This window comes from Chenopodium quinoa, unplaced genomic scaffold (assembly GCF_001683475.1).
Source record: "Chenopodium quinoa cultivar QQ74 unplaced genomic scaffold, ASM168347v1, whole genome shotgun sequence".
NCBI classification, from domain to species: Eukaryota; Viridiplantae; Streptophyta; class Magnoliopsida; order Caryophyllales; family Amaranthaceae; genus Chenopodium; species Chenopodium quinoa.
Genome location: NW_018742558.1, coordinates 1,038,180 through 1,060,238, shown reverse-complemented (window position 1 = coordinate 1,060,238; position 22,059 = coordinate 1,038,180). Strand labels below are relative to the sequence as shown.

Genomic DNA, 22,059 nt, shown 5'->3' with positions numbered 1-22,059 from the left:
AGGGGTTATTTGTAACGGACAATTACAATGTCCGTTACAAATAACCCCTTATTTGTAACGGACAAGTACAATGTTCGTTACGAATAACTAGTTATTTGTAACGGGCATTTATGTTGCCCGTTACAAATAATGTCTAAAAAAGGCAAAATTTTAGGGGTATTTGTAACAGGCACATTAAAGGTGCCAGTTACAAATACCCCTATTTTTATCCATTCACCATCTATAAATTAACTATAATAACATATACCAAATCCAATCTTTACATATTACCAAAGACCAAATCCAATTTTACATATTATCAAGCACTAAATACAATTTTACATCTCAATAATATTGTAAAAAAAAAAAGTAAATAAAGAGAAACATCAGCATCCAAGAGAAGGGAGTAATCGCAGCTCCAACTGCAGCAACAACCATAACCATTGAAGCAACGATAGCGCGCAGCTGCATCATCGTAGAAAAAACCATATTTTAAATTTTTTTTAAAAAAAAAAAAAAAAGAAAAAACGATTAGGTATCAACGTGTAAGCAGGATACAATCAGGTCAGAACAAAGTCACCTGGGAATCATCCGCAAGACCATGTCTGTACCAGCAAGGCATCCAATTTTTCAACTGAATTTCGAGCTGGCCGCTGAACGAGAGGCGCAGGCTTACCATCTGTAACAACAAGATATTGAAGCAATCCTGTTTCAGTATACAATCTATGCCAAAAGAAAACTGAGCAGATAAATAGTAATGCACCAAGTCATGTCAACCATAAATTTCAACCACAACACATTTCAAGCTGCTAATTGTTCTTTTAAACAAAGTCACTCAAAGAGAGCTATAATGTCAAACAACCTAACAGTGACAGAAAAAGGCCAACCTCTTAGGAATCTCTAGATTAAAAAGAATGGAAAGGACAAAATTACTTTTTAGATCTCTAATTCCAACTTTAATATTTGTTACACATTTCTCAACATTTTATTCATGACTATTTATACGATCCTACATTGAAAAAAGCAAGTCTAATTACTAGTTCTGGACGAAGACATTGACCCCAATTATCATGAAATAACAGCCAGCTATAGCAACAATGTTTCACCATAACAACTTAAATGCAGTTTCTTGGTCACATATTTTCTGCCCTGTCACTATTTTGGTGAGAGTGAGGAGTGCAAATGCTGCACAAACTACCTGCATTATTTGTTTAAGTCCAAAAAGTAAGGGATACCAGAAGCTAAGCCCAAGACTAATCAATTCCATACCAAGTCAGCTCTCAATTTGATGCAAGACAGTAGAATTTGGAGTATAAGTGTATAACCTTATAAATCATTGCAAAATAGCAAAGCAGAGATGAACCATGCCCCTCCTATAAACATTATTTTAGTCACACCAAAACTATCAAACTAAGATCTTGCTAGAGTAACAAACATAAGAACCAAAGGCTTTTAAGATATCTACAAGGATACCACTTTAAATCAGTTCATATAAATTAATATGGGAATATAAGTCACATTAAAAAAATTCATACTAAAAACATTCCTCAAACAAAAAAAAAAATCAATATAATACTTCTATACAGCAGTTTACAATCAGTAAAATCCACAATAATCAAATTCCATTTCATAAGCACATTTTGTAGGGTCTCAAGTATAAATCAAGTTTTATATTTATTCAACTCATTTCGCAGATTAGCAAGCAACTATAAATCTATAATATAGTACTCATCAACGCTCAGCTACATAAAAACCATTAAATTTCATAGCTATGTAATTTCATTCATAAATTCAATGAACAAAAACAAGGTTTAACTTATTATATACCTTCTGGCAGCAAGACCTCCGAGAAGCTTGTAACGAAGAAGCTTGTAACGAAGAGAATCGCACTGAGCGATAATGGAATTAAATTTCTTCTACACAATTGAACTCAGCTCCCTAATCTTTCTTCCCTTTTCACCTAATCAACTCCAAACAATAAAGTATCAAAATGAAAATCGCAAAAATTGAAAAAAAATAAAAAAATAAAAAGCATCAAGTCAAATAAAAAATCGAAGAAAAGGGGAAACTACCAAGAACATTTTGGGTATGACTAGCCTTAATGATCAGTACACAGACGTCCCTAACGTTAACACCAACACCCAACATATGACATGAACCTAAATTAAACTATCAGGGTCACTGTATATATTCAGCAATCTCTATAAGATTAAAATGATGCATACATTCAACAATCTTAATAAGATTAAAACGCAACATACATCCAGCAAACTTAATAGGATTAAAATGTAGCATATGTTATAGGATTAAAATGTAGCATACGTTATAGGATTAACATGTAGCATATATTCAGCAACAATAAAATGCAGGCATTTATTCAGCAATCTATCTTTATAATATTTAACATGCAGAACTTGATACAAAAATACTTAACATATCAATTGCACAAATCCTGAAATAAAATCAAGTAAAAACCCTAAAATTATAATAATCAAGTACTAAAAAAACTAATCTAAACTCCTGTCCACACCATTATATTCAGTTTACTCATCAATAATTTAGATCGATAACAGGACATAAATCAAGGAAACAAGCCATAATAACATAGACACATAAAGATACATAGCATCACAAACATGAATTTCAGAAAAGTAAAAAAATAACAAAATATCAAAGATCTCTAATGAAACTTCATTGAGTTAAGCGGCCGATGATTTCTACGACCAAATTAAACGGCCTTCAAACCACCATCATCACCTAAAATTTGTTTGAGTATAGAATCCAAATTATTCTAGCAAAATAAACTACTTGTTTGAGTATAGGATGTAAATTGGGCTAATTACAAGCTCGTTTTCAGAGGCACACCAACTGTCATTTTGTAGAATCCCAAGTATAAATCAAGTTAAATAATTATTCAATACATTTTGCAAATTAACAATCAACTACTTAGGAATAAACAACCAATTCATATTAAAATCAGAAAAACAAACTAGAATTTCAATCTTCGCAACAATTAAACCTCAATTCACAACAAAATAATCACCAAAATTAAATAATCCATCAGCCAAAACCGATAAAATCATCGATCAACTAATTCCATAAACAGATCGAAACACCAACAAGAAATGAATCATCCAAAATACGATAAATTAAAAGACGAAATTTAAGATCTGTAACTAACTTAACCCTAATTCATCAAACAAAAAAATTTTAAAAAAATCGACATGACTGCAAGAAAAAGAGGAGAGGAAAAGAGGCGAAACCCGAGGAGGAGTATCGCTGCCGCCGCTTTGCAGAGATCTAGCGGATAATCGCCTTATCGATGCCGGCTTTCTACAAAATCGCCTTATCGGTGCCGGATAATCGCAAATTAAACCTCTTCTACAAAATCGAGCTCAAATCCTTAATCCTTCTTCCCTTCTCACCTAATCAACCCCAAACAATAAAATAACAAAATCAAATCGAAAAAACACACAAAAAAATAAATCAAATCAAATCAAAAATCAGAAAAGGGGAAATTGAAGGAAGGTTCATCAATGGAGCAAGGAGAAAGAAAATGGAGGTAAGGAGAAGTGGAAGAGAAAGTTAAGTGAGAAACAATATCCATTAAAAGAAGCAGAATCCGAGAAGAGAGAAAGAGAGAGGGTAAGAGAGAGGAGAGAGAGTATGAGACGGTTGCTAGAAAAGGTGAAGTGAAAAAAAGTAGTTAGGCGCCTTTAGGGTTTTTTAACATCTAAGTAATAAACCTATTCGTATCGGGCAATTGGTGCACGTTACGAATCCCAACTTATTTGTAACGGGCAAAACGCTGCCCGTTACGAATAATTTGATTTTTGTAACGGACATCATTTTTCCCGTTACGAATACTCTTTTCCGTACCACTATGCTATTTTAATGTAACGGACAGTTATTTTGCCCGTTACAAATAGGTTTATTGTAACTGGCAAACTACTGCCCGTTACAAATAGGCTGTTACAAATTTTTCCACTAGTGAATGATAAGGAAATTCTACAATCTAATCTCAAAGAGTTAAGAAAATGAAGAGACAAGAGAATTTATGGAAGAAAGCTTCATAAACAAACTTAAAATGGTGGAAGACTTACTTGCTAGTGCTGCTCAGAGAGAAAGTGCAGAAGCTGCTTCTAATATTCCTGATGTGGCAGACAACAATCACAGCAATAACGATGTTTCTTTGGCATCGAGTACAAGCACAAGTGTACCAACAATACTTGATCCAAAAAGGGCTGTAACAAAAGGAAGAAGCAAGAGAGCAAAAGGAGGTCTTGAAAAACGCAAGAGAAAAAGAAAACCAGCACTGCCACCTCCACATTCAGAATTTGGATCTAAAACACCTAATTTGAGACTCTTTTAGGAACTTTTGTAGATCATTTTTTTTTAAAAATTAATGTACTTTGTATTGTATAATTACTGTTTTGAGTTCATTTAATTTGAACGATTCACCAACAAAATGGAGCATGTGATACATGACAAAGACCCCACAGTCCAAATTGTCAACTTTATCTTTTCTCCATTCCAACTCAACAACTTCAAACCCATAAGAAGGTAGCTGAAAACTCTTTGGATGATTTCTTTTACCAAGAAAAGCACCCATTGGAACACACTGACATAAAATATAAAAGTTTAGAATACATTAAAATCAAAAAAGTTAAAATAGAAACAATGAATCATCAGAAACATAACAAAAAATGGCGAATTGAGGAAGAAACAAGAAAGAGAAAGTAGTTTGCTGAATAATGAAGAAGAAAGAGAAAATTTTGCTTTTTTGTTAAATTTGAAAAACCTGTCGCACACGTGTGAGTAAAAAAGGAAACAATATTTGTTTCCTTTAAGCAGCTGATTTACACTAAATTAGTGTAAATCCGCCTTTAATGAACATTTGTGTAATATAATTTACATATACCTTAACTTTTATACTTTATTATATACATATATGATATATCATGCAAGTTTCATGTTTACAGATAAAGTATAGTTGTTTTTTCTGCTCTAAATTTGATGTGCGTATGTTTCATCATTTTATGATTCATTGATTTATATTTCAATTTGTTTGTGTAAATAATCAATAATTATTTGGTTTTTTTTCCACTTTTCCTAATAACACATACTACCCCAAAAAACTACCTATTTAATTATGTTATCTAATAAATTTCTTTTTAGAAACACCAATGTTACAAGGAATCCATATTATAACTGCACATTTTTTCCCTTAAATTATGTGCCCTTCAATTTTTTAATTTCACCATAAGTTCCACTACTTTGATCTTTTTTTTTTATTTTTTATTTTTAATTTCATACATTCCTATTAATAATTTAAAATGTAACATTTTATTACCTCAAAATTTAAAAAAAATGTACATCATAGTTTTCTTTTCTTTTTAGTTATATTTTTTAATTTTACTTTTTAATATTTTATTTTTAATTTTAAAATCTCATTAATAGTTATAACCCATCCATTAGCACGAGTGCATACTAGTGGAGTAGTGGTCTATAAAGATTGTGTGAATGGTTAAAAAGTCCAAATGGAAAAGTCCCTTTTTTGGAGATTGTAAATTTGTAAGATTGTTATTTACTTTTGGTAATTTCAGCTAATTAAAAAAAAATATTGTAAAAGGAGCAATAATAGTTTTGATCATTCTCCACAACAGTGACTCCGTCTCCCTGAAACCCCAAGTAACATTATCAATCTTCATCTTTCAAACACAACCAACTCCTTCTCTCTCCTCAGCTGACCTGTTTCCGCCCAATTCACAGAGAAAATGATAGTCGAAGGAATCGAAGACGAAGAAAAATGGCTTGCAGAAGGAATCGCCGCTGTTCAACAGAACGCCTTCTTCATGCTTCGTGCTGTGGTAATTTCCTCGCTTTTCTACTGGATCAGATTCAAAGCATTTCAATTTTTCTTCTTAATTTTGTTTAATTTTGGTTCTAAATTCAATTTTAGGATTCAGATAATCTCAGAGAAGCTCTCAAGTACTCCGCTCAAATGCTTTCGGAGCTCCGAACCTCTAAACTTTCTCCTCACAAGTATTTCGAACTCTGTGAGTAATCTATTGTTTGTATGAATTTTTTTAATTTTTTTTAATTTTTTCTGATTTTTTAAATTGTGTTTTTGGAAGATATGCGTGCTTTCGACGAATTGAGGAAGCTGGAAATGTTCTTCAAAGATGAGAGCAGGCATGGTCTTTCAGTTTCTGATCTCTATGAACTTGTTCAGCATGCTGGCAATGTGTTACCGAGGCTGTAAGTCTTAATCTATGAACACATTTTTCGTAATTGTGTATTGAATTTTGCTATTGGAGAAATGCTATTGAGATTTTAACAATTATACGGTTGATCATGGAGTGAATTTGATTTGACTTTCAAATTTTCGCCGTCTTTTGATGCATTAGGATGATGTAGTTACTGATTGTTCAAATCCTGAATTATTGATATTCAAACTCTAGAGAGATATTGAAACTGAGAATGAGTGAAATGAAACAAAGTTAGTAATTAAGGGTTCGTTTGGCATCATTGTAGTTTTCTGTTTTTTGGTTTTTTGTTTTTTTAAATCATATGATATATATCATGTAATGAATAAAAAATTAGTCAAATTTATTAAAATTATGATAATTTTGAAAACTGACAACCAAAAAGTGGAAACACCTTTTTCTTGTTTCCTATTTTTGGTTTTTAGTTTTCAAAAAAACAGAAAACTGAAAACAAAAAACAATGCCAAACAAACCCTAAGTTGAAGAATGTTTTATGCTGCGGTTTTCGAAACTAGCCAGTTCTATATGAGGTAAATTTATCTTCGTGTTTAGATTGGCGGAATTGTATTTATGTGCTTCTGTTAACAGTCTTTTGGCTTGTTTTACATGACACAATGCTTATCAATGTGATGGTTTTAAGCTGTTTATATCTAACATAGGCAGTGTGTACATGTTTTCTAATGTTCTGTCATTCTTGTAGAGGTTGTCATGTTATTTTTGAAGCATTGCCTTGTACGCCAAGCAGTATATTATTATGCTATCAATTTAGAAACTTTCTACATTTGATTTGTGTTTCTAATAATAATAAAAAAAAAACTCAGTAAGTTTCTTTGTCTTTGTAATGGTGTGGTTTCTTTGAACTAATTTGAAGAAACTATTCACTTGTTTCTAGTGAAGAGTGGGCAACTTTCTCAAATTCTTTGAATTGAAATTTAAACCCAGCTGTACTGCTCTAAGTGCTTATATCAGGTTGGGTTCTTCGAACTAAATTTAAAAATTAAATTCCATAGTGATGACGGTTTAAGCTGGGCTGCTTTAAGTGCTTATTTCAGTCTCTAGCTTGTGCTTTATACAATTGCTGACCATTGCATTGGAAACTTTAGCTGCATATTGACATTTACACTGATGCTCGATTAGAATTTATTTTGTTTTCTATTTTTGTTTTAATGTTGGAGTAATATTGGGACTTTGATTTCAAATTACCAGGTACCTGCTTTGTACTGTGGGTTCTGTTTACCTCAAATCGAACGAGGCTTCCTGTAAAGATCTTCTGAAAGACCTTGTTGAGATGTGTCGTTCTGTTCAACATCCTATTCGTGGTCTTTTCTTGAGGAGCTACCTTTGTCAAGTCACAAGAGACAAGCTTCCTGATATTGGTTCTGAGAATGAAGGGTTGGGTGTCTGTTTACTCTCTTGTTTAAATACGATATATTTGCAAACAGCTTGTTCTTTTAAGGAGGTAGCTTTGCCTGAGAATGATGAAGTAGATAATATGTTTTTGTAAATTAGTTTCTTGAGAACCTTTGTTTGTCAAGCCACTAGAGACAATTTTCTAGTCTTATCATACACCCATGACTAATTCTGCATGTTTCTCAAACAGCTACACAGTAGTAGAATAATCATTAATTTTCTTAATACTTGTATTGTGAAGCTGTCTATGGATCACTAGTGTGCTAAGGAGGAACATGATTTTGATTTTACTTCATCTTTGGATGAATAATTGACTGTGTCATCTTTTGATTTTGTTGTCTCATCAACTCTGTAGCAAGGCCTTTTATCCACCTCTTCCTCTTATTTGCTATAATCCCTCCTGTAGATCCAACAGTGGGCTGACCTATGAGTCTGTCTTCACCCTTTTTTTTTTTTTTTTTTTTTTGATTACTGGAAACTACTTTAACTCTCACATATTTTATTTCAGAGTTGGAGATTCAGTGATGGATGCTGTGGATTTTGTGCTGCAAAACTTCACAGAGATGAATAAACTTTGGGTTCGTTTGCAGCATCAGGTTTGTTTATCCATGACTGCATATGCTAGTATTATGCTATGTGTGGCACCATTGTACTTGCATGCCATAAAGGTAAGAATGTCTCATAAGGACATGATGTTTGGCCATGCAGGTGTTTTGGTGCTTCTAAATGATTCATGTTCTTTCATGATCCTGAGTTGAGCACTTCAATCAAGCTTTCTGGTCTGCAGGGGTCTGCTCGGGTAAAAGAGAAACGAGAAAAGGAGAGGAATGAGCTTCGTGATCTTGTAATCTCATTTTCCTGAAGTGAGTTCTTCTTGGATTTAGTACTATGTACCTCAGCTATTGATGCGATTTTTTTTTACCTGATAATTGACTAGGTTGGGAAGAATTTGCATATACTAAGTCAAATAGAGGGTGTTGATCTTGAATTGTACAGAGATACTGTTCTGCCCAGAATCCTAGAGCAGGTTAGAACATAGTGTTCTCCTTAATTGTCATTTTCTATAATGCTATATTAGCTATCCTCTCAAATTTTCTGTACAAATCATGTTATAGGTTGTAAATTCTAAAGATGAGCTTGCACAACATTACTTGATGGACTGTATAATCCAAGTTTTTCCGGATGAGTATCACTTGCAAACGCTTGACGTATTATTAGCTGCTTGTCCTCAACTCCAGGTAGTAATTTAATATGCCTGCCCAATATAGTTTATTCTGATCCTCATTCCCTATCCCCAGGATGTGTTCTATTGTTCTGTATCTGGAAGCACACTTTGTTCTTTTTGTGTAATTTGTTTTGCTTGTTTGGAACAATCCTCAACGAATTAACATTTCATCTTCAACTAAAACCAAGGAAAGATGGCTAAGGCCTTATGCTTTGAAGGTTTTTAAGACCTTTGGCTTGGAAACATCTAGATACAAGTCATAAAACTCATTCAAGTAATTTATACTCCAGAGCAGGAGAGAAAAGTAACAATATCAAAACAACAGTAACGATTTAAGGTTTTTTTTTTTAGAAATAGGTCCAAGTAAGATGCAGCAAACAGACCTAGCAGTCACTCAAGAGGCTGGGTTGAAGACAGGGATGCTCATGAATAATTCCTGATATATTATTGTTTTTCAATATATTCAAAAGTTACATTCTTCTTCATGGAAGACAAAGAGAACTTCCTGGAAAACTTTTTACACACTAGTTCCAAGCTCAAGAAAACTATACTACCATCATTGTTTGGAGTGTAAACTCTGTTCTAACCTCAAATGTCTTCCTTGTTAAATCTTGCTGGCCCAAACACTTTTAAGTGAAGTTTGTTGACTTCTTTGTCTAGGGCCTAGGGGTGTTTGAAGGGTTAAGGAATATGATTGAGATTTTGTTAATGTATTACATGATTTGAAAAAATGATAGTGGTTTCTTATTAGTTGCTTTCATTAAAGTTTCTATCTAAATGACACTTCAGCACTTCCTTACAAAGTGTTTCATTTTCAGCCAACAGTTGACATCAAAACTGTGCTATCTCAGCTAATGGAGAGACTTTCAAACTATGCCGCATCAAGTATAGAAGTAAGTTATCACTGTCTTACCTCATTGTTTTTGATGCTGTCAGCTTGTTGACTATAAGTATTGTGCAGGTATTACCTGAATTCCTGCAAGTGGAAGCTTTTGCTAAATTAAACAATGCCATTGGAAAGGTAGACACTGAATTTTATTTCCTCATCCAGATGTACTGTGGTGTGGCTTTTTTTTTTTTTTTTTTTTTTTTTTTTTTTTTTTTTTTTTTGCATGTGTGCTTTATTTATTTACTTAGTCAAGTGATTTAATGTTTAAGTTGCTGCTACGAGCTGACTTGAGAAAAAGTGATAGGCTAGTAGAATGCTGCTTGCAATGTAACTAATAAGTCTATATGTTGATTGCAGTTGGAATATAATAATTTAGTGTTTTTGAAATACAAAGCACCTTTAGTGTTGTGACTAGAAAGCCTATTTTTTTTTTTTTTTTTTTTTTTTTTTTTTTTTTTTTTTTTTTTTTTTCTTTAAAAAAAACAAAAATTATTATTGCTACTTTTTATATGGTCAAGCTGACTTGTTTCCCCAGTCTTATCTTCTAGTGGTCTAGCAACTTTTAGAGGCATAAGTGACCCAGGATTGTGCAATGTGTGGCAGGAGGAATCCAACTATCCAAGTTTGCTTGATCTAGATAGCTGATGAGACACAAAAAGTGGATTGTGTCTTTAGGGTGGGTAGGCCAACAAATGACATCACTGCTCTGTGGGTGTATGGCAGAAATTGAGAATTGTTGGTTAGGGAAGATAGTGAGTGTTGCTGGCACTAGGGAAGGATTGAAGGGGTATCAGGTTTGGGTGTTGGTGCTCGTGGGTTTGGGGCCAAGAAAGGCGAGATAGAGAGACTGGGACTGATGGGATTTTTCCTTCTTGGTGGATGAGAGAAAAGGCTAACTAGTGGTCGCTAGTGAAGCTTGTGTGGCGCTGGCCGTGCTACATGTCAAGGAATTGAGAGGTGGGGATAAAAGTTGTTATGAATTTGAATTTTTGGGTACCTGATTGGTTTAAAATGAGTAACGTCATCCAAGTATAGGGTTAATGCCCTTAATGGAAAAACAATGCCTAAGTAAGCTGCTTAAGACCAGCACATCACTTACTGAGTTACTGGCTACTACTGAGTTGCTCTGTTGATAGAGGCTTCACTTCATAGCAAAGTTTTTCTGAAACTTTTGATGCCATTTTGCTTAGAACTCTTAATATGTGAAATAAGGAACTTACTTTGAGGTGGAGCAAGATGGAGTATAAATTGGAGTAATGCTGAAAGTTTTCATGTTTGTTTTTCAACACCCCCCCCCCCCCTTTCTTTTCGGACTCCTTCCTTTGTTTTTCCTCACTCTATTTTTGTTGTTGGGTGGGACTTGGGAGGGAGTAAGGTAAGGATCAAGAATTGTTGGTCATTATAAGAACCTAGTCCTTCGGGATAACCTAGAAATATAATTTTGCTGCATGCTCTCTTCACATAAAAATTATATATGGGGGATGAAGGCACCAGAGTGAGTAGAGGTGGCCCTCGCCAACATAGATCTGGGAATTTCTTCCTACATACTAATGGAAGATTATGGACAGACTTTTACTAGGGTATCTAACAAGTTAGTCAGTGAATTCATAGAAGATCATTCTTTTAGGATAAATGTTGCTGACAATCCTTGGTACAACTCTCAGTACCATGTTGATGGACAATTGGACATCCTTTTTGGGGTATGTTAAACCTAAACCTGTAAAATTCTCTATCACTATGTTTGGTTAGCAATAGTGAAGGAAAGGGGGAAAGAGAAAGAGGGAAGAGAAAGGGAGGTAAGGTAGGGGAAAGAGAGCTCTTTCAAATGTCTCCAACAATTGAGGGGTCTGTTTTCCTTAAAGGGGGAAGAAAATGGATCCCTCCATGTCCTTTCCCTACCTTTCCTGATGCCCTATAAAAATATTGTTTATCTAGATAACTGACTATTTGTTAACGCTTGCTAAATATATTATGTTGCTCTTTTATACTACATGCCACTTTTGGTGTTTGGTACTTTCTCTCTTGGGCGTGTCTTACTTGAATTCATGTGCGCATCTAACAATACAGGCTCTACCCTTTGGAAAATCAAAAGCCCAGGGAACATATCTCTTATTGTTTTGATTTTTCTGCTCCTTTGCTTGGATTTTTCATAGGGTAAATTTGTGTGCTGAGGTGAAGGGCTTGGTTTAGAATGGTAGCTTACTTTTTTGTTTTCATCTTCTCTCTTTCCTTCACATCTTTCATTGTGTAATTTTATTTCTTTCGTGGGGTTGTCTTTCATCACAATCTGGATTCATAATGCTGTTGTAAAGGTTCTCTATTTATTTTACTTCAAAGTATCTTGAAAATTTGATATACTGCGTGTATTATTTCACTTTCAGATTATCGAGGCGCAGATTGACATGCCAATTGTTGGGGCCATCACTCTATACACCTCTCTTCTTATGTTCACTCTCCGTGTTCACCCTGATCGCCTGGATTACGTGGATCTAGTTCTGGTATGTTTTGTATGTTTAAACAAAGAAACCTTTTGTTTTCTTCGGAGTAACTGATTGTGCTTGTGCCAATGTAATATGCATTCATAATTTTCTGGTTATTGATTTAATGCATAGGCCATTAGGCCCTTAGGTTTGCATTTTGATGTTCCCACTTGAAATGTATCATACTTCCTCTGTTCCACAAATATTGCAACAAGGATGAAATTATGCATCCCAAAGCACATTTTATATGTTAAATATCTGTAATTGTATAAGAGTAAAAATTATAAAAAGGTGATATTGTGAAAGTATTTTATGAGACGAATCTAACAAGACCCCACATTACTATATTTTACTTTACATATAAATCATAATTTAAGCTTGGTTTTAAAAAGCGCGCCTCACTCCCAGGGAAATGGGCTTTAGCTAGGCGAGGCTCAGTCACCTACGGAAGGCGCTCGCCTCGTGCGCCTCAACGTGCCTTTGGTAAGGCGTGCCTTTGCGCCTCAAGGAAAATAACTAAGATTTAAGCTATAAATTGAAGAATGATGGACATTTTTTTCAAATTCAGACTACCTTAGCTTTAAATATATCATTATTTAATTTATTATGAATCTTTTTAATTGGTATTAAGTACTATCAAAGTAAAAATAATTTGAAATAAATATATAAATACATGCGCCTTGCATACAAAAGGCGCGCGCCTTGCGCCTTGCGCCTCGCACCTAGGCTACAAGGACCATTTGTGCCTTGGTGAGCCTTGCGCCTTTTAAAACTAAGAATTTAAGGTTAAACAAACATGATGAATAGTACAAAAGTCCAGTTGTTGCAATCTTTCTAGAACGGAGGAAGTAGAATTTAAAAAGTCTGACTTTTGAAGTATTACTTGCTTAACTCATGATCTGATGTATGTCCTCCATTTCAGTTTAGTTGACACATTTCCTTGGGCACGTTTGCCAACACATGATATCAAACATCATATCTTTGATTATTAATAAGAAAAAAAAAATATAAAGAGATAATATTTGGAAAGATACATTGGAATGAATGTAGAACTATCCCTGTTTTTTGTCAAGTATGAATCACAAAAGAAAATCAAAGTTATGTGAATACTTTCCCGAGTCTACTTATCAACTAATATGAAACAGAAGAAGTAGCTTTAAGTCAACAGCTAATCTAGAATTCCGTCAACAACATGTAATAGACTCATGCTTGCTGGACTATCAGACACACCATTAATGCAGAATACAAAGGGAAAAGATCGAATCTTTGATTGAAAATGTTGAAAAGCAGGGATTTGTACAAGCTGGCTACTTTAGGATGCCAATCTCTATTAGTGACTTTAGGTCACCACTCTCAATATAATGACTTGAGGTCACCAGTCTTGAAATAGTAACTTGAGGTCATAACTCTCTAAGGATTTTCTCCAAAATTCTGCCTACTGTTTTCTTTTCCCTCCCTCTCAGTTTATACTAAGGAGAGTAAGGACTATTGTCCTAGTAAAGTAATGATATTAGACTACCTATATTGCCCCTCCTTAGTTTGGTCCATTACACTACATAAACACATTGGACCTCTTTGTGTGCAACTTTACTTTTGTTAATCAATCAGTGATCAATCTGATCGAGTTGTTTCTATGCAGGGTGCATGTGTCAGGAAACTTTCAGGGAAGCCAAAGCTTGAAGACAGCCGAGCAACGAAGCAGATTATTGCACTATTAAGTGCTCCACTGGACAAGTATAATGATGCAGTTACAGCACTTACACTTTCTAATTATCCCCGCATCATGGACTACCTTGATAATGACACCAACAAAATTATGGCAATGGTTATCATACAAAACATCTTAAAGAACTACACTTGCATTTCCACTGCTGACCAGGTATGATCCTCTGCTCTTCTCATCTATGATCAGTATAATTTCTAGATTTGAGGTTCATTCTTTTGCAGGTAGAGGCACTATTTGAGTTGATCAAGGGACTTATCAAAGATATAGATGGAATCTCAGTGGATGAGGTTAGATTTCTTTATCTCCCTATTTTTTCTTTCAGTAAAAGTATAAAATCACATATATCTAACTTGATAATCTTTACAAAGGTCTTGGGCATACGAGGTAACTCTAAACTGGCATCCACGCTTTCATTTGGTATTCAACCTAAACACCTGACTTGTGCACTATTGTTTTAAAACCAAACCTATGAGTGTACCTTTAATCATGTTCTATATCTGCTCCATAGTTGCGTACTGATCCAAATGTACCTGCTTTTTAAGGCTTCACTTTCTAGCTTGTTAAGGTGCTCTCAATCTAAAGATTACTTTCTTGTTTTTTGCACTTGGTAAACCATTGACTCACTCCTCATAACTTCTGCTAATTACATCAAGTTAAATTTAAACCTTGACATTCTAGAACAGTGTAGAAACTACAATTTTGAGGTTCAGTATACTAGCAATAGATGAGCAATATCCTCATCTGCAAGGTTAGTCTATTACAAAAACTAACTAGTGTACCAGTGAAATTTGGGCTGGTGACACCCATGCTCAATCAAATAGTCCAATCAATCTTTTCTCCACTGCATTTATTATTAGCCTCGTAGGTGATACCAGACATCTATGTTCTGAGCTGAAAATTTCTCATCAGGACTGATTTGTTGCACCCACTTATCAGAATTGGAATGAGAGATCTTAGTTGTATAAAATTCTTGTTTGACCTCTCAAATCCAGACGTCAGAAGGTTTAGCAGAGACCTGAATATGCTCTACAGAGGATCTGTGATATTCTTCATTACATAGAGTAGTCTTAATCAACTCTATTAATGCCTCATCTAAGCTACTTTATTTTGTCAAGCAGGATACAACTCCGTGTTTGATCTCCATCCTTGCTTACTTAGTATTATGAAAGACACTTATTGTTTAGATATTAATTGCTAAAATCCTTACGTAAATGTGTGTGCTGTGCAAGTTTTAGAATGGGAACATAAACTTTGTAAATAACTAAAGTTTTGAATAGAGGTACCCTCACAATGAATGTGAAAACACAGGTATCTATTAGGCATTTTATTGTAGACTGTAGAGGCTTTATTTTGAAAACTTTTTTCTTTTTAACCATAACTGTGATGACATTGAGATGTTGTGATATGAGAAGTTTTCCTGTTGAGATCAATTCTTTCATTACAAAAATATCTAGCAATAATCTATTGAATTTCTAAGCATTAAAACTTACCACTTGGTATCACTGATTCACTGCTCTGCCGTGCTGGTGACTTTATAAGCCAGTATCTTCTTATGTTCCTCATTATGAGCTCAGTTTTCCATTGGAACAAGTGATGACATGATCTTTACTTGGTCTACCAAAGAGATACATTCTGTAAGGGTGGGATTTTATCTTTGTTCTCTCAGCTTGGCAGAACCATGCTTAAATAGAAGAGCATTCATTACCCCTAATTGAGCAGTATTATCTCCAGATGAAGTTTGTAAATTCTTAAGCTTGAAAATATGTTCTTAGCCAAGTTTTTGTAGAATCAGTCAACAACAGTGTAAAATATGTAATTAGCCAAGTGTAAAAAAATCCCTCAAAAATTCCCAAGTTATCTTTTTTTTTTGGTTAACTTTGCCACAGGCATTGTCAAAATCAACAGAGTGTAGCTGCTCCAAGGCTTCATTAACCTCTACTTTTTGTGGAAACAAGTCAACAGCCATCTCATATGCTAAGGGGTTGTTTAGGGAGATAAGCAGAAAGGAAGGCACTTGAGAACTTTAATTGGAGTTAGGTTCTCAGGCAGTCCCCACTGTAAGCTTGTTATAAATAAATCCAGTTGTCGTTAATAGTGATTAAAAGCGGTTAAGACTTAAGAGTTGATGTTGGAGGCTATGGTGGTTGTGGTGGAAGCCATGGTGAATTTCGTATTGAGGCCAGGGATTATACCCCAAAGTTAGTATAGACAGAGTTGTCTGTTGGACGCTACAGAGGAAAGGGAATGAAATTAGTGAGCTAAACACTAGCTAAGAGAATCAGTCGATATATTCCCTTTTGTTTCATTATTCTCTCTCTCTCTCTCTCTCTCTCTCTCTCTCTCTCTATATATATATATATATATATATATATATATATATATATATATATATATATATATATATATATATATATATATATGTAATAATTAGGGCACCATTGATTTTTGGACAAAGTTACTTTTTCTCCTTATTTTAGGGTTTCATCAAATGGCTAATATATGTTTTTCTTTCTTACTTTTCTGCCAATAGTTAGATGAAGAGGATTTCAGCGAAGAACAGAATTCTGTTGCGCGTCTTATCCACATGCTATATAATGATGACCCTGATGAGATGTTAAAGGTAATAAGTTCTTCATGGTTATTCACTCTGCCCCTCCAGAAGAAAAAGTGAAATGTGGTTATCTTTTGTAGCAGCTGTCTTCTCAGGCTTCATTGAATTCAAGCTCACTATTCATCAAAAAGACTTCTCATAAATTCTGTTTTTTCTGTCAGATTATATGCACTGTGCAGAGACATATCATGACAGGAGGACAAAGGCGGTTACCCTTCACTGTTTCACCTCTTGTTTTTTCTGCACTCAAGGTTTTTATATATCTACTGTTTTGTTAATTTAGTTTAATATAGTTATATATAGTTTTTGATATATCTGTATTTCTGTGTGTTGAATCTGAAGGATTAATTGTTATGCCATTATAATATATATTTTATGATCAGTTGGTCAGGCGGTTACAAGGTCAAGACGGTGAGGCAGATGGGGAAGAGGCACCTGCTTCGCCTAAAAAAATATTCCGGTTAATGAATCAGGTATTTTTTAGTAGCAACAGTTATGTAAATCAAAGGGGAAGACTAGGGGAGGATGAAGGTGATCATGACAAAAAACTGTCATTACCTATAGTGAGGGTATTAACTATTAAGTCCTAGGCCAAAAAAAAAAAAAAAATATTAAAAAAAAAAATACACATTGGAACAGATGAGTAGAAAAAAGTAATACGAAGTATGTTTCTTTCTCCAACTTCAGTCGTCTCTCTTAATCATTTCATAATTGGCAGAACACAAATTAATATTTTTTGTAAAATAAAAAAGATTATAAATTTTGTGCAGCTGAAAAACAAGTAGGCCAGCATTTTTTTTTCCTTTTTTTTTTTTGGCATCTTATTTAGTGAATGCATATTATTTCATATCTAGAAAATTATTGTAATAAATACACAATAAAGGAATGATTTCCTACTTTTTGCATTACTGTCTTTTTGCCAGGATTTCTTACTTCATAATGGCAACGCTTTGGGTGATTTCTATGCTTTGATTTGTTATTTTATGGTTTCAGACTATAGAGGCTCTTTCATCTGTTCCATCCCCTGATCTTGCATTGAGGCTGTATTTGCAATGTGCTGAGGTGTGGTAACAGGCCATATATATAGTTATGAGCTATCAAATTAACCATGGAAACATTTTTAACATGCATTTGACATTCTTTTTTGATACTATAGGCTGCCAGTGATTGTGACCTTGAGCCAATAGCATATGAATTTTTTACCCAAGCATTCATTCTCTATGAAGAAGACATTGCGGTGATTTTGTTTCTCCTTTTCCTTATCATCTAAATTGTTTATTTACTTGGAGAATAAGAATTCCACGATTATTTCAAACTGTATACTCATGACATTTTCTGTTATTAATTTAGGACTCCAAAGCACAATTTACAGCTATCCATCTTATAATTGGTACTCTACAAAGGATGAATGTGTTTGGTGTGGAGAACAGAGATACTCTGACACATAAGGCAACAGGGGTACAACTCCTCTCCTAATGCACGAATCAATCTCTATGAAGCTGATTTTCTGTTTCCTCACAGCTGTTGGTTAATGTTTTTATTTCAGTACTCTGCAAAACTTTTGAAGAAGGCCGACCAATGCAGAGCCGTTTATGCATGCTCTCATCTCTTTTGGGTGGATGATCAAGATGGTATCAACGATGGAGAAAGGTACAACTCTTTTTCTTTGCTAAATGCCGACATGCCTTTTGAGTTTTCTCATCACATTTGAAATCTGGTTTTGTGCTAAGAGTTTATTTGTGATGATATTAGGGTCTTGCTATGCCTCAAGCGTTCTTTGCGGATTGCAAATGCTGCTCAACAGATGGCAAATGTGACACGTGGAAGTAGTGGACCAGTTACCTTGTTTGTTGAAATTCTGAACAAGTTAGTTGCTCTGAGAAAAATAATGCCATGCTATCTTATCATGCTTCTGTGGTCTTTGACTCCTCTTGTGCATTGCTCTACCTTTTTGCTTAATCTCTAGTTCTGATGTGTCAAATGTTACACGAATAGGTATCTCTACTTCTTCGAGAAGGGAAATCCAAAAGTTACAAGTTCAGCAATCCAAGGCCTTGTAGAGTTGATAAGAACTGAAATGCAAAGTGACACATCAACTCCCGATATAGCTGCCACTGCCTTTTTTAACAGCACTTTGCGGTATATCCAATTCCAGAAACAGAAAGGAGGTGTAATGGGTGAAAAGTACGAACCAGTTAAACTATGACTATGCACGTCTGATCCGTGTATGAAGGTCTAGTACTGTAGTTGTACTTTGCAAGCTCGTTAAGCCAAGTTCCAAGTAAATATAACCGTAATGGACAAGGATGTTGTGACAGCCTTTACGAAGATACTGCTTGCTGGATCAAGATGAAAATAGTTTTTTTTTAGAATGTCAAAATTGTATGCTGTGCTCAAGTTGTATGTAGATCTTTTTTTTCTTTCTTTTATTCTTCTCTCTTTTAAAATGTATGAGTTGATTTCTTTTAACATAATAAGGCCCCTCAGAAGACTAGGAAGATGTTCAACTTCTGGGTAAGCATTTGTATAATAATATACTTCGTATAAAACGTTTGGAAACTTACTGATCGATTAATTGATTTCATTTCTCATTCAAATTCCTATAAATATTTTTTTTCCTTCAAATCCTTTCTTTCACATTTATTTTTAAGTTCTGTCTGTCATCGGTTATAAATTCCTCATCTTGATCAGGTGGTGAATTATAATATAACTGGTAGGATGAAAATTATAAGTTGACATCGCGATCTGTTGAAACACAGGCTAGCAAAATATAATTAAAATTAAATTAATGTTTCGACGATTTTTGTGGTTCAGCAATGCATAGCTTTAGAACCCCTTAACTATTACCGGAGATAGGGAAGGGATGCTAGTTGGAGGGAAGAATTCTGAAGGCTGGGCGTGGTGTTTGCACTTAAAGTATACTCCCTCCGTTATTTATTTTATTTTTAATTATTATTATTACATTACTTGAAAATGCACAAAAGTTTTAGAAGAGTAATAGAATGGGTGAAGAAATTACGAGTATTATAATAAAGATAATGAAAGAGAAGGTTTTTGAGAGAAAATAAATATTTTTATTATTTAATTGGGGGCCATAGAAGAGAGAGAAATGATAAAATAATTTAAAAGCATGTTCTCATTGACTGAACTCAGCTGAGCTGAGCTGAACTGAACTGAACTGAATTGAGCTGAAATGAACTGAACTGAACTGAATATTTTATAAGAGAAGGAAATTAGGAGCTGAGCTGAACTGAACTGAACTGAACTTCAACGTAAGAGAACATGCCCTAAGTGGGGGCTACATATAACATTACCCTAAAAATAAGAGTGAAAAATGATAAAATATGCTTCCTCAAAACTTGACCTGTTTCTTTTATCATGCTAGCCAATGCAAAACTATAACAGTTAATAACTTTAATTCTCCGTAATTAAAAAATATAAAAGTTATATATTATGATAGTTCTTATTGAGACGAATTCAAAATGATCAACATAAATATGTTTTTCCTTATATATTATTCACAAAACACGGTTAAAGGAGGGGTGGTGAATAGTGTAAAAGTCAAAGCGGGTCAAGTAAAAAAGAACGGAGGAAGTAGTATATAAAGTTACCAAATATAGAAGTGATGCATTAAAAAAACACCTATAAAAGGAAAATGATGCAAATAAAAAAATGGAGGGAGTATTTAAAACAAAAAACATTATTGTTTCGGGGTTTTCTGATGTCCTGCGGGAGAGTTACAATTCCGAGACTGGAACCGGACGCCTGTACCTGCAAAACAAACGGATGCTCCGGATGATTGGAGATCCGCCTCCGACGGTCAAGTTAGTACTTGATTAAGGAGTAATTAATGCGGAAATTAAAGTGATTGGGTCTCTCTAGGTGAGAGTGTTTAATGGGTGTAATCTGCGTAATCCCCCTTAATGAGGATTAAGGGAGGTATTTATAACCTCGGGAAACGCGCCAATCCTAGGTTTAGGTTAACCTTGGGCTGATTGGGCTTCCCTCGGAAGTTGGGCCTAGGTGGCCGACTTCTCCATTAGGCATGGAGTATGCCACGTGTCATGACATAATAGGTCCAGGGTGGACGAATAAGCGTGTGCCACGTGGCAAGCCCTGAGAGGTCCAACTGGGGGACACTTGGCAGGACCTGATTGGCCCACGTGGAGCATTCCGATTGGTGGGAGCAAAATCCCCTAATCATTTGCCCCTCACAGGTGGCACGTGACTGGTCACGTGTTACCTGTGACAGGTGTCGCCCTGTAACAGGCGACGGCCTGCTACAGGTGTCACTCGGCGAAAGGCCGAGAGATTCTCCCGCCCAAATTTTGAATTCCGGAAGTGACCCTTCGCCTTCTTACTTCGCCTATATAAGGGAGTGTTGCCTTCGGTCATTTTCACACTTGAGAACTTTGTGAAAGAACATTCGGACCCTTGAACTTGCTCTGACATTTTGGACCCTTTCTGCCTACCGCCTGCTCTGACAAGCCGACTGCAAAGGATTTTCAGAACTTCATCAATCGTCACTCGTTCAGGTAACCGTCGGTTCTCTTACTCTTAATTTTCTCTTTACTTTATTCTTTTTTGAAATGGCACCACGGAAGCACACGACACGACCTAGGTTAGTGATCAGCCGGTCACCGGGGACGGCTGAATCTAGGACTAGGAGTGCCGCCTGCCCTTTTCTGGACCCATCTTTGCCCTTTATACAAAGTCCGACTGTATCTGTGTCTATGCAGAACATGATGGCCAGAACAAAAAAGACTGCTAGGATCTCGAACTCAGACGACTCCTCCCACAGGGTGCCGATTAGTGAAACATCTGACCAGGCGCCAGATGTGGAAGTGAAACAAAGCGGCTTGAAAGCCGGCAGTTCTAAGGGAGGAGTCAAAGTGACCCCTTCCCATTTTACAGTTGACAATTCTACATTCTCTCCTGCTCCTTTTAAAAGAGAGGAGGCGGGCCCCTCTGGGAGAGGGGAGGAGTCGTCCTCTTCGGACTCGTCAGAGGACGAATCCGAGTCTAGCTCTTCTGGCCATGCTTCTCTGGACACAGAAGAGAAAAATAGTCGCCTACAAGAGGCGAGGCTTTCTCACGCAGTTGAGAAGGGGGACAATTGGGCGGAGCCATCCGCCTCTCACCGAGAGCAAAATACCCCCTACTACTGCACGGTACCTCGGGGCCGGATCACGTCCATGCAAGAGAAAGTGGGGAGCTTTATCGCAAACCACACAATGGGCCCCGGCTTTTTAGTGTTCGTGCCGGATCCAGAAGACACAGTCGTCTGGCCGGCTGGTACTAGTTATGATGGCGCCTGCTTTGGCTGCTACGAGGCGGCCATCAAGGCTGGGCTGCGCTTCCCACTACATCCGGCTGTTCAGCGGATCTTGGATGGGTATGAGTTGGGGTTATGGCAGTTAGCCCCGAACTCCTGGGTCAACGTACTCGGCTATGTGGCCGGGTGCGAACT

General features: G+C 35.6%; 1 protein-coding gene and 1 long non-coding RNA gene across 3 annotated transcripts; one reads left to right on the top strand and one right to left on the bottom strand.

The window, feature by feature from the left end:
* Positions 1–247: 247 nt before the first annotated feature.
* LOC110720581 lies at positions 248–3,766 on the bottom strand. Its single transcript, XR_002511341.1, has 3 exons — positions 3,243–3,766; positions 1,807–1,939; positions 248–658 (listed from the first exon to the last, which is right to left on the bottom strand). It is a non-coding gene; the product is annotated as an uncharacterized LOC110720581 (long non-coding RNA).
* A 1,730-nt stretch (positions 3,767–5,496) lies between these two features.
* LOC110720580 (vacuolar protein sorting-associated protein 35B-like) lies at positions 5,497–19,196 on the top strand. 2 transcript variants are annotated; one of them, XM_021899621.1, is made up of 22 exons: positions 5,497–5,849; positions 5,942–6,038; positions 6,117–6,240; positions 7,455–7,640; positions 8,167–8,254; positions 8,446–8,502; positions 8,596–8,685; positions 8,774–8,896; positions 9,702–9,776; positions 9,845–9,904; positions 12,154–12,270; positions 13,892–14,131; positions 14,200–14,265; positions 16,509–16,598; positions 16,751–16,840; positions 16,973–17,062; positions 17,583–17,651; positions 17,746–17,826; positions 17,940–18,047; positions 18,136–18,239; positions 18,342–18,455; positions 18,585–19,196. In XM_021899621.1, the coding sequence occupies exons 1-22, from the start codon at positions 5,757–5,759 to the stop codon at positions 18,793–18,795; spliced, it is 2,373 nt and encodes a 790-aa protein (XP_021755313.1). In that variant the 5' UTR covers positions 5,497–5,756; the 3' UTR covers positions 18,796–19,196. The 2 variants fall into 2 exon arrangements, with proteins under 2 accessions (XP_021755313.1, XP_021755314.1); XM_021899622.1 differs by lacking the exons at positions 5,497–5,849; positions 5,942–6,038; positions 6,117–6,240; positions 7,455–7,640 and having other exon boundaries at positions 8,168–8,254; positions 8,367–8,502.
* Positions 19,197–22,059: the final 2,863 nt, after the last annotated feature.